The 14929-nt window shown below is 41.8% G+C and overlaps 2 protein-coding genes across 5 annotated transcripts in view; one reads left to right on the forward strand and one right to left on the reverse strand.

Annotated features, from left to right (window-relative positions):
* Positions 1-2601: 2601 nt before the first annotated feature.
* Positions 2602-11566, forward strand: LOC106813305 (double-strand-break repair protein rad21 homolog). 2 transcript variants are annotated; one of them, XM_014817410.1, is made up of 13 exons: positions 2602-2704; positions 3471-3637; positions 4081-4310; positions 5117-5223; positions 5384-5490; positions 5731-5842; positions 6180-6332; positions 6635-6808; positions 6950-7176; positions 8146-8269; positions 8607-8950; positions 9528-9653; positions 11079-11566. In XM_014817410.1, exons 2-13 carry the CDS (start codon positions 3494-3496, stop codon positions 11250-11252), a joined length of 2022 nt encoding a protein of 673 aa, XP_014672896.1. In that variant the 5' UTR covers positions 2602-2704; positions 3471-3493; the 3' UTR covers positions 11253-11566. The 2 variants fall into 2 exon arrangements, with proteins under 2 accessions (XP_014672896.1, XP_014672897.1); XM_014817411.1 differs by having other exon boundaries at positions 9531-9653.
* A 1680-nt stretch (positions 11567-13246) lies between these two features.
* LOC106813314 (pyrroline-5-carboxylate reductase 2-like) overlaps positions 13247-14929 on the reverse strand; it is an 11917-nt gene continuing 10234 nt past the window's right edge. For all 3 annotated transcript variants that reach the window (XM_014817426.1, XM_014817424.1, XM_014817425.1), the window contains exon 6: positions 13247-14192. In XM_014817426.1, coding sequence (XP_014672912.1) covers positions 14007-14192 — 186 coding nt within the window. In that variant the 3' untranslated portion in view covers positions 13247-14006. The remainder of the gene's footprint in view (positions 14193-14929) is intronic.

A 14929-nucleotide genomic window follows, 5' to 3' on the forward strand; every position in this document is an offset into this window, starting at 1 on the left:
GGCAGTCCTAGAGGACTTCAATGATTCGGTTTTGGCCCTGAGGAGCTTCTTGGTCCTGATTAACACATCAGCTTGGCAGAACTCCTCTGCAGACACGGAACCTTCCATCAGGTTCTTGTAGAGGGCAGCAAGTTCATCAAGATCAGTGTTTCCAGTTTCGTCTGTCGTAGGCTCATCATCTGGTGAGACTGTTGCCTCATTGGTCTCCTCCACTTCATGTGGCTCTGCAGATGGTTGAGGGAGTGACACACCAAGTACGTCTGGCAAAATCAAGGCATTCAGTGCTGCATCAACAAGGAGATGTCCTCGTACTGCTCGTGCAATAGCCTTGTCTGTCATCATATGTACCACCGCGTTGTCTGCATAGATTAGCTACAAGAATTCCTGCAGTCCTGATCCAGCCATGAGGTGCCCGATGCTTACCAAGAAACTCATTTCTGTGTGAAAGCCCCCCCCCCAGGCGCAAGACTATGTCATTCAAGACACTTCCTGTGGGCTCAGTCTCGATGATCATGAGGGCTTTCCACCATAGTGGTTGGTCAAAGGTGAGGATGGGCGTAACACCATGGCGACGAGCATGCTCACTGTCACACACGAACTTCAGTGTGGAATAGATGCACGTTGTGTGACAGGCACCATGACATGTGGTTTTGGCTGCTATTTCGGCTTTTTGGTCAGGTTTAGCTTATTGAAATGTGTGTCATTGGATTCCTTGTCCCTGAAAATGTATGTTTAGCACTTAAAATCAAAGCTCTATGTTATTTAGAAGCGGAGATATAGGGAAATATCAGTTGAAAATGGCCGCCATGGAACCTTCCACCACCAGGATTCCTTAAGAGTTTTGATATGTTATAGAGGACATATTTCTGGGTATAAAACAGTTGACAGATTTTCTGTTGCAATTTGTCCGAGGTTGACCCCATTTTTTTCACGAAATGCTTGGACTACTAGTATTATATACGATACACTGATCACACGACTTTGGGCACCTCACAGTAAGAAATGCAAGCAATGTAGGGCCTACAGCTTCGTGACTGACGTATGGGATCTCAAACGCAGTCGCAGTCGCAGAGAGCTTTTACAACACAGAATCATAGAATCGTGGAACCGTTTTTGTCTGAATATTGTTTATTGTTTGTTTCTCTGTTACGAATCTATCCTTAGAATCAAGTAAATATATGTAGCTGAATTTGCTCTAAAAGTTGTTTCTACGCGTTTTTTCCCGAGCAACGCCGGGTACCCGGCTAGTATATATATCAAGAGTACATAATAGAGTCTATTACGTACTCTTGATATATCAAGAGTGGGGGGGCCATCCCCCAGAAAATTTTGAAATTAGACCCCCTTAAATGCGTTTTCTGTGCGAGCAGTGGGGGTCCGGACCCCCTGCCCCCCCCCTGTACACGCCCCTGAGGATACGCAGCGACATATCGTATAGTACCCCGAGGTACTTTCTAATATATCGAACCGTACCCAGGTTACCCTCCGATAGTACCCTGGGAGACATAGACCTTATCAGCGTAACGCGCTGTGCGGACCGTACCCCGCCTACTCCCAGCCGTAACCTGTTCTGTTTAATTACTACTGATGTCGCAATATATGAAATATATAGAATATGTCTATATATATATAAAGTTGTTCAGTCGAATTAGTTCGTACTCGCATAACTAGAGAACTCCGCAGCCTAGAGGAAAACTAAAGATATTTTCAGAATCAGCACGTCTGGGAGGTGGTTCTACCTGAAACAAAAAGTCTCCCAGCTGGGGAACTTATTTTCCCCTTTTTCCCCCTTCCCCTTTAGTATGTATTATTTTTACTTTTTATTTTTTATTTTTAATGTCTTATCTTTTGATTTCTTATTATTTTTTACTGTTTGGGATGGGATGGGATGGCATGCGATGGCATGGGATGGCATGGCATGGGATGGCATGGCATGGGATGGGATGGGATGGGATGGTATGCGGTGGGATGGGATGGGATGGCATGGCATGGCATGCGGTGCGATGGGATGCGATGGCATGGAATGGGATGGGTGGATGGATGCATGGATAAATAGATAGTTAGATTTTTTGGGTATTTTCTTTTCAATCCAGCGGTCACGGTACTCAGTTGGAGTAACGCCACTGATTTCCCCGGGCAACGCCCGGTATCCCGCTAGTTCGTTTATACGTTCGTGGCGCAACTCATACAATACTCTAAATAGCTATTCAGGAGTAGCAATATCGGAGAGCAGCTATAAGGGTACACCTATATCAATTACAGTCAGGCTTAATTCCCGCAGCGATGATTAAAATTTCTATATTCTTAGTAAGGATCGAGCAATAGCAAAATTAATTAAATTATACCATCACTTTTGATACTTTTGGTAGGTACTGTAGTAGTTTGGATATTGGTCACCTAGTTTGGTATTGTTACTGAACAGAACCAACTCTAGCACGAGTCATTATTTGTGTTTAAATGGTAAATGCATCACATTTACCACCGATAATGTATTGACTGACAGTCACTGACTCATCTATATTGATATATACAAACTTATCCGAACTCTGGTCGCAATCGCACTACTTTTCTTCCGCGCAACATCAAAGAATGCTAGGTAAATCGGTCGGCTTGGGCTAGGCGCCAAAAACACTAGACGCCATCTTATTGTACCCGTGAAACATTTTTGACTGAAGAATTCACAGCGACGTACACAACATTTCTGGTAAGTATTATAAGTAAAGTCGCACATTTCCTTCTTTGAGATTTGTAGTACAGTATGATTAGTTTTTATTTGGAAATGTTCGGTCGCTTGTAAGAATAGAAAGTGAATGAAATGCACGGCACGTATGTAACGCTGCTCCCTAACCGCTTGTCTCTGTTTACATGTAAACTTGCAAATGCCATGGCACTGGGCGCACAGTGACATCTAACGAATTTTTCTGTCCAATGTTTAAAAGATAATGTTACTTAGGAGCGAAACGCATTTCACAAAGATAAACTTACTATGAATTACATCTATATTTATAATTACTTTCCTAAGTTTGTTTTGGTTTTCAAGTTGCAGGATGTATCTGAAAATATACGCGAAAAAGTCTAAACTGCCATTGGAAAAACAGAAATGTGCCGTAATTTAGGCCGACAGCGCAATGTAAATTCAAACTCAAATTACCCCTACCAATACTAAGGTCCTAGTAAGGTTCTAGTCTTCCTTCACGTTGTGAAGTAAATCCCAGTATGACTGTCTTGTACTTTCGATTTAATTCAGTTGAATATCTGTAAGAACTACGGGCTCAGCTGGAGACACGTAAATATCTGTCGCTTACTCAAGTTACTGATACTAGTTAGTGATACTGATACAGTTACTGATAGGTAGGCCTATGGTTTGATGAAACGAAATTGGAATTGATAGCACTTACACGTATATATTATTATGTATCATTACATGCTCACTGAACATCTTAAAGAAATTGTCTACACCTTTATTTCAGGTAGTGATATTTGACCAGTCACAATGTTTTATGCACATTATGTGCTGAGTAAGAAAGGTCCTCTTGCTCGTGTGTGGCTCGCTGCACACTGGGACAAGAAGTTGACCAAAGCACATGTTTTTGAAACTAACCTGGAACAGAGTGTTGATAACATCATTCAGCCAAAGGTAAACCAACTTATGTCAATAGAAATAAGCGATGGTCCAATAGTCCGGGGCCATCAAATAATCAGGAGGACCATCAGATTTTCAAAGTCAATGGTCCGACGGAACATTGAATATTTTGGTCCCATTTTACGGTAATTTTCCACGTTCCAATATACTATTAAAGTGAATAAACAATTACTGTAACGTTTGATACATTCATTGTAGGTGAATAATTAAACCATTTTATCACCGTGTAAAATCTCTTTCTTACGCTTGCAAGTCGCATTACTTTTAGAGATCAATTTGAAATTTAGGAGGACCATCTAAATTTCAAACTAGGTGGTCCTGTGGACCATCTTTTTTCTCTCTATATTTCTACCCCTGTAAACCTCTTATTCATGTGGAGATATATGTATAATGGCAAGTATATATGTAATATACACCTTTTTCTCTATCACTTGTAGGTAAAAATGGCTCTGCGTACGTCAGGGCACCTTCTTCTGGGAGTTGTGCGGATATACTCTCGTAAGGCCAAGTACTTACTTGCTGATTGCAACGAGGCATTTGTTAAAATTAAGATGGCATTTCGACCTGGAGCCGTAGATCTACCAGAAGAGAATCGAGAGGCTAATATTGCAGCAATCACCCTCCCTGAGGTCTTCCATGACTTTGACAGCACCATGGCAGATCTGACGTGAGTGGCAGTGTCGTCATATATGCCCATGTCTCGGGTTAGGCAGCATTAGTAAATGAACTCGTGTGACTGAAAACCATTAGGCAGATTGTCATTGCTAGTGATCAGGGCAAAAAGCCAGTATCCAATGCATTATTGTGGTAGTGCTTAGTTGAAACTATTGGTGAGTGGTGAACACGAATAATTTATTTATCTCAATTACACTGAGACTTAGCTTGCAAATTTTATCTCTAATTTGATACCATGACTTGATGTCAAGTATATATTGCAAGTTTACTAGGTATTTCAAGCAGTATTAATTAAATTACCAAAATCTCACAGCAAACTGTTTAGGTATATACTTTCAGTTTCAGCTTGTTTAGAGTGTCCATATTGCATCTACACTTTCCTGATAAAAAAATTAAAAATCAAAACTTTTATCACATATTATCTCAGTATTTTGCAGTTACGCTGTTTAACCTTTAGAAACACCAAAAGTGCAAAAAAACATGGAAACCTTTGACCATAATTATCTATTGGGGACCTTGCTCATCATTTTCCCTGGTTAACCTAATGCTTAATAATTGTCACATCAATTTTGGATGTGAGTTCACAAAAAGTAGCCGTTTTCTTTTTTTTTTAGAGACCTGTCTAGGTAAAAATACATCTGAACTCATTTCTATTCCTGCTTTCATTATGTTTCTTCAGTAAATCTGAACAGCCTTGACAGAGAAGAACTATGGCAACTATTTAAACGTGGTTGTTTCCTACCTACATGAGAGTGAGGATACAAGTCATGAATTCATATCAATTTTTTGATTTCGCAGTGATATTGATGTACAACCACAGTTTAACCTAAACCAGAGCAGAGCTGAAGAGATTACGATTAGAGAGGACTATGGTAACATAACATTGGTCGGAGATGATGGCTTTGGTATGTGGATGTTATATGTATAATAGCACTTATATGCAATTGTTTCATTCAATATCTCACACGTAATAATGAACGGCAAGTGTCACTAATAACTAATACACTTGTCTTAGTGTTGTGATAAACATTTCTGTCATTTTTAAACACCTGTCGTTACTTGCAGGTGACATGGGGTTTGACGACAGAGAAATGCTACGTGAAAGTTCTCACCTTGACCAGACATTACTCAACACTGCTGATGCTTCTAACCTGCTGCTGGAGGAACAGCCAGTACGTCACATACTAGCAGTAACTACTGGTGTTTCATCAAATGTCCCCAAGTTACTCACTACACCTTATCCTAGCAAACAATGTATGTAACAGCACAAGAACAATCAGTCATGTTTGCTGCTGTTTGATCAAGGTCACGTATTTGATATACATTAGGTTATCGATATATTGTAGGTTTGTTTACTATAGGATGCCACACGTGACTCAAACTGTAAACCTTGATTCTGCATCACATTTCAGCCTCCTAAGAAAGATGTTACCGATGCATCACTTGATAAGCAAATGGAAATGGATTTCGACAAGCCATTGCAAGATGATGGTTTTGGAGGAGCAGTGGGAGAGGGCCTACTGGGTATGTGTCGAAGAATGATTGTGTAGCAGGACCATTTATTCCTCCCGGATGATTGTTTAGTTTGTTAAGAAATCTGTGTAATCCTGTGTACATAGATAATTTTAATAAAAAACTTAGCAGTTGATTTAAATTTTGACTTGGATCAAGGTGATATCAACTTTTCCATTTCTGCTTTTCTGTTTTTAGTGAAGTTTCTTGTATGTGTTTAATTAAAGTAAAGGCTAGTGTGATAGTAGTCTTTGAATTATGGTTGTTATTTTTATGGAAGCAGAGAGTTAAATGTGACTGTCATGCTGCACGTTGTATTTTTTAATGACATTTCTTTTTCTGTGTTTAGGCGATGCAAATTTTATGGAGGAGGGTGGCGGCCTATTTGATGACGCTCCGATGGAAGAGGATCAGGGTGGTGCTGGTGATGCTGCAAGTTCTGACGGCGGGGATGTAGGAGGCGGGTTCGAGTCCGATGCTGAGAGTTACGGGGCTCCAGCAGGTGAGAAACTAAGCCGATGTGCTGTATATGTATGTGCGTGTGTATGCTTGCATCTGCTTGCCTGCCTGTGTTTGTTAGCAAGTGGTATATGATATTAGCCTAGCAGCAAATATTCCATTGAGATGTAGTAGCCATTTAATTTCTAAAAATATAGCAATATTGAAAGCAATGATAAAGCCATTGATTTTACCTCGTACCTCGTACAAGTGTTGTGTGAACCGTGTTTAGAAATGGTTAGTGTTGTGTGTACATACTTAGTTCTACGTCTGAAGCGCATCGCTTAACCCGAACCCTTGCTACAGCTGCAGATGATGGTAACTCAACAGATGGGGAAGCGCTACACCCAGCGCCAGTATTAGAAGAGCCGCCGGAGGAAGAATTGGCGGCAGCGGAGGAACATGGAGATCAGACTACTCTCATACAGAATGAAGAGGAGGCATTCACATTAGAACCACTTGATTCCACAAACAATCTGGGTAATTGGTGTGAAATATTATTGTATGGTTCATTCTGATGGGTTACCCATAGAGCGTTATAGTTAGGGTTACACATAAATGAATTTGTACATGATTTCACCTTCGTAGTGTGACCCCAATGTTATCGACTACTCGTTGCAGGCAACGAGAGAGTTCGAGTGAAGAGAAAGCGGAAACTGATCATTGACGAAATCAAGGGCATCGACGGCGACGACATGCGAGCTCAGTTGTCTGACACGAGTGATATCATCACAACCCTTGACCTGGCACCGCCTACTAAGAAGCTAATGCACTGGAAAGAGACTGGCGGTGTGGAGAAGCTGTTCGCTTTACCGGGAAGGGCGCTTCATGCACGTGTGTTATCCCGAGTAAGTTACAATCACTGGCAGCACCGATGCCGAAATATCTGTGGCCACGTATTGTGTTACGAGATGCTGATGATTGCAAAGCGGTGTTACGTATTAGTGTCTAGGTGTATGGAGAACTAATCGTCTTTGGATTTTTTAAAGCCGGTCGTGGTAGTATATGTGCATGGTATATACCCTTGTTGTGATAACAGGGTGCGAAATTAACGGGAGTCCAGAGTCAAATACTCCCTGATATACTCTCGGACTCCCTGATTTGACATATGCAGGAGTCTGTGTGACTCCCTGAAAATTCTGCCATTCTAACTAGTTCGTTCCAGAGCACAGCCTCGCGGATTTACCGTATTTTTCCAGTAAAAGTCCAAAGAAAATTTGGCCGACGTGCAACGGCATGAATCTTAAAAATAAGCACATGTGTTATTGTTAATATCTTTAATTTTGAACTTCAGACTGCGGGCTCCCTCATTGTGCTGCGGACTCCCTCTTTTTGAGGGTAGGGAAGTCCGTTGGACTCCCGTGTTCAAAAGTTAATTTCTACCCCTGTGATAATATGGCGTTTGCGTTGTTAGATTTTGAGGAACAGCTGAATTCAACTGTCTATAGGACTAATTTGCACATGTTTGTATGGCCCTTCCCATTTTTAATGGATTGATAATGGATGGGTCCATTAATGGTGATTGTCTATTAAATAATTGTAGGGAGGAACAAGGGAAAACGAAGGAAAAAATAGCCGACAGGCTAAATTAAATCAACAGAAAGACAAACTAAATGAGTAAACAATGGATGTTAATGAGAATACAACAGCTATCTAAATTTCATTTTGTTGAAAAGGTGTTCTTCTCACGATATTTGTGCTTTATGGTCTCTTCAATCCAAAATCCGTTCAAGGGGCTGGACTCTTAAACTACGGGAGCACTATATTCATTTGTTGTGTAAGTAATCTGAGTGCGATGTGATTGGCATACATTGCAGCTGTTCACAAACAACCTGGTCACGAGACCCGTGGTCGAGGATGAGTTTGATCAGATCCCTGCCGAGGACAGACTGGAGCTGGACGAGCCGGAGGTACACCGCGAAGTCGAGGAGACGCGCAAAGGTTGGTCCTGCTGCTGGAGCTGCTACGCTTATGGCTTACGCGTGTTGCTCTCATTTTAATAGTAGTGTAACGTAGAACTGTGATGTCGTTGTTGTTTAATTATTGTAGAATCAACCTCGTGACAGATAGATAGACAGTGAGAGACACGCATAAGAGTACACACACAGAAATCAGCAGACACAGAGCCAAACAGTCTGGGAAAGGGGACAGGCATACAAACACACAGTCAGTAAATAACCAACAAACTTCTAGTAATCGGAGCCTTAGAGCTACGTAAACCGCGTAACCACTGCTAGCGCACGCGCGACACAATCTCACTTGACAGTTCCCTCTGCAGAGGAGTCTCTCGTCGTGCAAGAGCCGGAGTCACGGTTGGAGGTGGAGCCGCCCGTTGCCACGGAGATGACCAAGGAGGAGAGCGCGCTGCTGGCGGCGCACCCAGACATGGTGCCGATCGTGCAGCCAGACATGGTGCCGATCGTGCAGCCAGACATGGTGCCGATCGTGCAGCCAGACATGGTGCCGATCGTGCAGCCAGACGAGAACCAGGAGAACCAGCCGCCGCTCGACTACGATCCGTACACGCCGGGCCCCGTCACGCCGTTCACACCTGGCCCGATCGAGGAACTACCGGAGGAGCGCGAACTCGAGGAGAAGGTGTTGTCGCCCGCCCAACAGCAGGTACGCACTTGTACGAAATCGGTGTGTCGTGTGTGTCGAGGTCAGTACGGCAGCTGCGTGTTCAGGTAGGGTAACGGAAAACTATGCCTAAGCCGTGGGAAATATCCCCGTAGTACCTACCCAGGCCCACTGTTCAATTATATATCGTAGTAGGTATGTAGATTTGTAGCGATGTGTCACGGGTGCAGCTGTTGGTAGCCGTAATGTATCCGATTGAATGGCCGGTTCCTTTGTTTTCACGCTGTACATATTTATGTGTATGTAATCAGGATTGCCTGTAATCGTACTTCATTTTTGAAGTCGTATAGTCATAAAGAAGCGAGGAACATGTCTAGTGCCATTGATAAACGTAGAAAGATAGTTTCCTAAGTGCACAATTTAATAATCATGCCTGGTTCATACTGCATATTAAAAGGTATTACGTAAATTTCAAATTTTGCAGAGTGCTGCAGTATTGCGTTTTAAAAACGGTTTTATGTGATGATTGATGTTTGTTGATCTATGTTTGTGCGCTAACTAACATTTTAACGATACATGGATGAGAGAGACATACCGTTGCTGACTGCTCCTTCGTTAGCAGGGTGAAGATGCAGGAGAGGTGGTGCAGATGGAGGGTGAGGCAGAGGAACAGTTTGAGGAGCGGCGGTGGAACAAGAGGTCTCAGCAGATGCTCTATACTCTTCAGCGAGCTCTTAAATCTCAGGTGAGCACCATACGTAGTGTCCTCCTTAACGGCATAATAGGCCCATTGATTATGCAAAGTTGACGAATGCTAGAGTAACTGGCACCTTGTGCAGTTTATAAGTACATAACCTTGCATCCAAACGCGTATTACATGTATTAGCTTGTCCAATATCACTGCTGGTTACTAAGAACCATCAACCAGGTCAAATAAATTCATCAGTTGTTTACAGTTTCAAACCGCAGCCGCCGAAGCGGGTGTGTTACAGATTATAGTGTACCGGACATTTTCGCACGCATGCATTCGTTCATGCAGTATCTCCACACACTCCAGCTGTTACCGTTGAGCTGCTTGAAAGCTCTTGCCGCTGTATTGCGCTCAGCTAGCACGCTAGCGATAATTGTAATGAACGTGGAATCCACGTACGAAACACGGAACACCACTGGCACCTCCATTTCATCTGGCGTCCAAAACATACGGGCCAAACAAATGTTTTACATCATCGCTTGACTTCTGTATGACATTTACAGCACGTAAATGATACGTTGATAAATATCAACAACCGATTTCAAGTCTTGTTTGTAATGTAACCAGCAGTGATATTGGACAAGCTAATACGCATTTGGATGTAAGGTTATGTACTTATTAACTACACAAGGTGCCAGTTACTGTAGCATTCGTCAACATTGCATAATCAATGGGCCTATTATGCTTTTAAGCTGCATTAGCATAGTAGCCCAATGTGCGAGCAGTGTCACTAAATCGCTGAATGCGATGCATTAAGAAAAAGGTAAGTAAAAAAGCAAAACTGATATGCTGGCAATAGTTTATTGTCACTGCGTTGACCAACTGGCTTGGCCTTATCTAATATACGCAACCCAATCTGATGGTAGTGGATCATGGTACAGTGTCTGTAGCATAAAATGAGTTGTTCAATGTTGGATCTTGACCATGTTCAGAAATGTGGGTGTGGGTGGGATAAGCTCAATACTTCTTCTGGTTACCTGTGCCTGTGTTTATGTGTTCTAAAAGTAAAAGCTATCAGTTATTAATGACAGAATGAAAAGCTTTTGAAAATGTGGTGTGACTTTATGTAAAATGATTGGGAACTTAAAATCCAACTTTGTTATGCAGTATGTGGTTGAAACATTACCTGTTAAAATTGAACATAAAATGCAGTTTAAAAAAGGTCAGCATTAGGTATTCTGTATAATGAAGAGTATTAACTCATTAGCCAGTTATAGCATGAGATGATAATGTTATTAGTATTTTTATTGGTACCATATTTTTCCTAAAATCTTTTTTGTAGGGGATGATGGTGAAAGGTTATGTACAGTAGTGTATATATCAGAAGTAGACAATAGGACCCTATTATCTACTTCGGGTATATATATATATATATATATATATATGAATGTAATGAAAGAATCCTCTTTTTTGTTTCAGGATGCTGTCAGTTTTGTTGAGATGACCAGAAAAAACACAAGAAAGCAAGCAGCATCCAGATTCTACATGGTATTAGTGTTGAAAAAGCAAGGAGCAATTGAGGTTGAGCAAACAGATAACTATGATGACATCACATTGACAAAGGGAACGAATTTCCACAAAGTATTAGCATAAAATATAGTGTGAGATTCTAGTGTTTAGAGGATGCAGTATTGTCTACTGCATGCCATGTAAATAGTGTACGTTTTGCATGTTTAAGTTTTTGTGAAAGAAAGAAACAGGAACATCGTTTTCTGTTTTGACATGGTTCATCATCCCTACATCTACTGATTTGCAGATGAATTTTTGCCCAGTTATTGTATCCCCCGCGACGAAGTCGGCGGGGCTACTATGGCTTCATGTCTCCCCAGCCGCCGCCGCCGCTCTGTCTGCCGCAGAGAATTTCTCTTCCGCTCTATAACTCGACCCCTAATTGACCTAGCGTGACCAAACTTGGTATACTTACACATCTTGGTGAGAAGGTGTGCAGAGTACCAAAACCAGGTCACTGCGACCTTTATTTGACCTTTACGTTGTCCTTGATCATATTTCCCTTCCGCTCTCTAACTCGGACCCCTAATTGACCTAGCGCTACCAAACTTGGTATACTTGCACATTGTGGGGTGGATCTTTGAGAAGGTGAGCAGCGTACCAAAACCAGGTCACTGCGACCTTTATTTGACCTTTACGTTGTCCTTGATCATATTTCCCTTCCGCTCTCTAACTCGGACCCCTAATTGACCTAGCGCTACCAAACTTGGTATACTTGCACATTGTGGGGTGGATCTTTGAGAAGGTGAGCAGCGTACCAAAACCAGGTCATGGCGACCTTTATTTGACCTTGATCATATTTTCCTTCCGCTCTCTAACTCGGACCCCTAATTGACCTAGCGCTACAGAAAGCTTGGTATACTTACACATCTTGGGAAGGGGGTGTGCAGGTACCAAAACCAGGTCCTTGCGACCTTTATTTGACCTTGATCATATTTCCCTTCGCTCTATAACTCGGGCCCCTAATTGACCTAGCGCTACCAAACTTGGTATCTTACACATCTTGGGGAGAAGGTGAGCAGCGTACCAAAACCAGGTCATGGCGACCTTTATTTGACCTTGATCATATTTTCTCTTCGCGCTCTCTAATCGGCCCCTAATTGACGGCTAGCGCTACCAAAACCAGGTCACTACGACCTTTATTTGACCTTACCTTGATCATATTTTCTTCCGCTCTATAACTCGGCCCCTAATTGACCTAGCGCCTACCAAACTTGCTATACTTACACATCTTGGGGAGAAGGTGTGTCCGTACCAAAACCAGGTCACTACGACCTTTATTTGACCTTGATCATATTTCCCTTCCGCTCTATAACTCGGCCCCTAATTGACCTAGCGCTAGCCAACTTGGTATACTTACAGCATTTGGGGAGAACACGGGGGATACATGTAGTTGGCGACAACTGCCCTTTCTAGTTTTACCAAGAGTTTTTTTCTCAAGAACCACAACTGAAAATGATGATATAACGTGAGTCTCGAAATTCCACATCCACTAGATGCAAGTCATGTACAGTTAACAGAGACACAGTTGGGAAATGAATGAATGTATTTTGGTCTATATGCCACTATTGTGATTGTAAAAAACTTGCATGATTATCTGTTTGTACTGTGCCCCGCAGAATATTTAATGTATTCCAGTTGGTATTTGGCTCTGCATTTTGTCTTGTGAATGTAAAATAAAATTGCTGTCTGTTATAAATACAGGGGCTGTTTATGTCTGTCGAGATTTTATATCAAAGTGTGCAGTTTACCAAGTCAGAAAAAGCGATTGTGCTGATTGACATTTAGCAATTATTTTCAGTTTCTCCACCTGTGCTGATAACTCTAGTACAGTCACATTTAAGTTTGTAATAATATACAATTGCATTGTAATCACACCAAGAGAATATTTTGGTTCTTCACATGTAGGCCAGAGCAATGTGAATCATTGTTATATTAAATCACTATAATAGTATAAATCCTTGTAATGTCAACTTGTGTGCTGTTAGTACGCGAGTGAGAAAAGCATGTAAAATGTAGCAGTTGTTCATTGTGACACATTGTACGATATATTGTTATATAAGTGTGTACCGTCTGTGCGATAGATAAGTCACTTACAATTCATAGGAGGCTATCGCAATTTTAATAATTTCATCACAGCTTTATTTATATTTTTCAAGAGAAAAATAAATGTCTGTCTTTACAGGACCTTCCTATTTCGTTTTCTGCTCATTGGCTTTATTTTTTAAACAGTACATATCTAGGGTAAATGCAACAAAACGGCAAGTAAAATTTCAAAGGTGCATATTCTTGCATAACCATGAAATTAACCATGGAATTTTTTTTAACTGGTTATGATTCCCTTGCTTAGTCTTACAAAACAGATCTAGCACCTTATGGCAAACCAAATTAAAGGCGTAATAAAAGGAACTTTATTCTGGTTGGGAATTTTTGTTTAACTTGTCTGTACGTATTGCACAAGAATTGCCACTAGAACATTTATTAGATATTACTGACTAACAGGCTAAATGAGTATTTTGCTTGAATATGGGGTGGGGGAAGAGAGATTCGCCTCAAATTATCTTGATACAACCATAACCACAAAATAAACGGTGTCAGCTTGCATTTGGATGGCACTTTATCCATCATTGTGTTCAACAACATTACACAACAAAAGTGATGGAGCACCAATTCTCAACGCTGGCGCTTTGAGATGCGTAAGTGACACGATAAAGACTACCACAAGTGCAAGTTTATTGCTACATCGTGTGCCGACACCATATTCACTATTTTTCTCCACAGATCATAATTAACTATATTAGAACCACACCTACAATCACCTTAGCAACATTACCGCTCCTAATAGTGCCCGCCTATCTCTCGCGATTTTAGTGTTGATGTCTCGACGGCATCCATAAGTGCAGCTCGTAGTCCTGCCCGCTCCAGCTGGTGTATGGCCGCGATGGTGGTGCCTCCTGGCGAGCACACCTCGTCCTTTAGTTCGCCAGGATGTTTCCCAGTCTCGAGCAGCAATTTTGCAGCTCCCTGCATGCACAGGTGATTTATGATTAAATACATACTTTTGTGAAATAGATTTCTTATATTCAACAAGTGCCGCGGAGCGACAGCGCTCATCTAACGTCTACTGCGGTGACTCTGTGGTGGAGTGGTGGGATTCTAGTAAATCCTGTTAGTCCCAAATGTGTTCACATACACGCCGAAACAGTGGAATGCACAGGGATGGTATCAGGAACCTTCTCAAAGGAATGTTCGTTGGGATCGTTATGAAAGTTGGGCCACGAGATTGCGCGCATACGTTAAGTGTATTCAGATGTAAAGATGGAAGCTCTCATCGTACGTAGTAGGCAACAAACTATTTGCCAAGAGCAGAATAGGTAAGCACTCATCCATTTACGCTACCAGGCGCCCTACAGGCTGAAATTGGCAATAGAGAGCTGCACTGTAACAATTAACGCAGGCAAAACCTGCCCAACACATGCCACTGGCAGTGGCGATACGTTACATCAAGAGGCAGATAAAGAAGGGAGAGCGTACAAGGGTAAAATGCTGAAACCAATGCTGGCAGTATTAGTCGAAATTAATAAACTTTCCGCGTTTTTATTTTGACAATCCTTTTGCAGTATTATTGATTAGCTGTCTTACCTTGTTGCATATAAAACAACCGCGATGTCCCTACGTGCCGCCTAGCTGAGATAATGAGCGGTGGAAATCTGGTATTTTCGCCGAAACCTAGACTCGAAGATCAATGTGAACTGCGATGT

The sequence above is a fragment of the Priapulus caudatus genome, unplaced genomic scaffold (genome assembly GCF_000485595.1).
Source record: "Priapulus caudatus unplaced genomic scaffold, Priapulus_caudatus-5.0.1 Scaffold754, whole genome shotgun sequence".
In the NCBI taxonomy this organism is placed as follows: domain Eukaryota; kingdom Metazoa; phylum Priapulida; class Priapulimorpha; order Priapulimorphida; family Priapulidae; genus Priapulus; species Priapulus caudatus.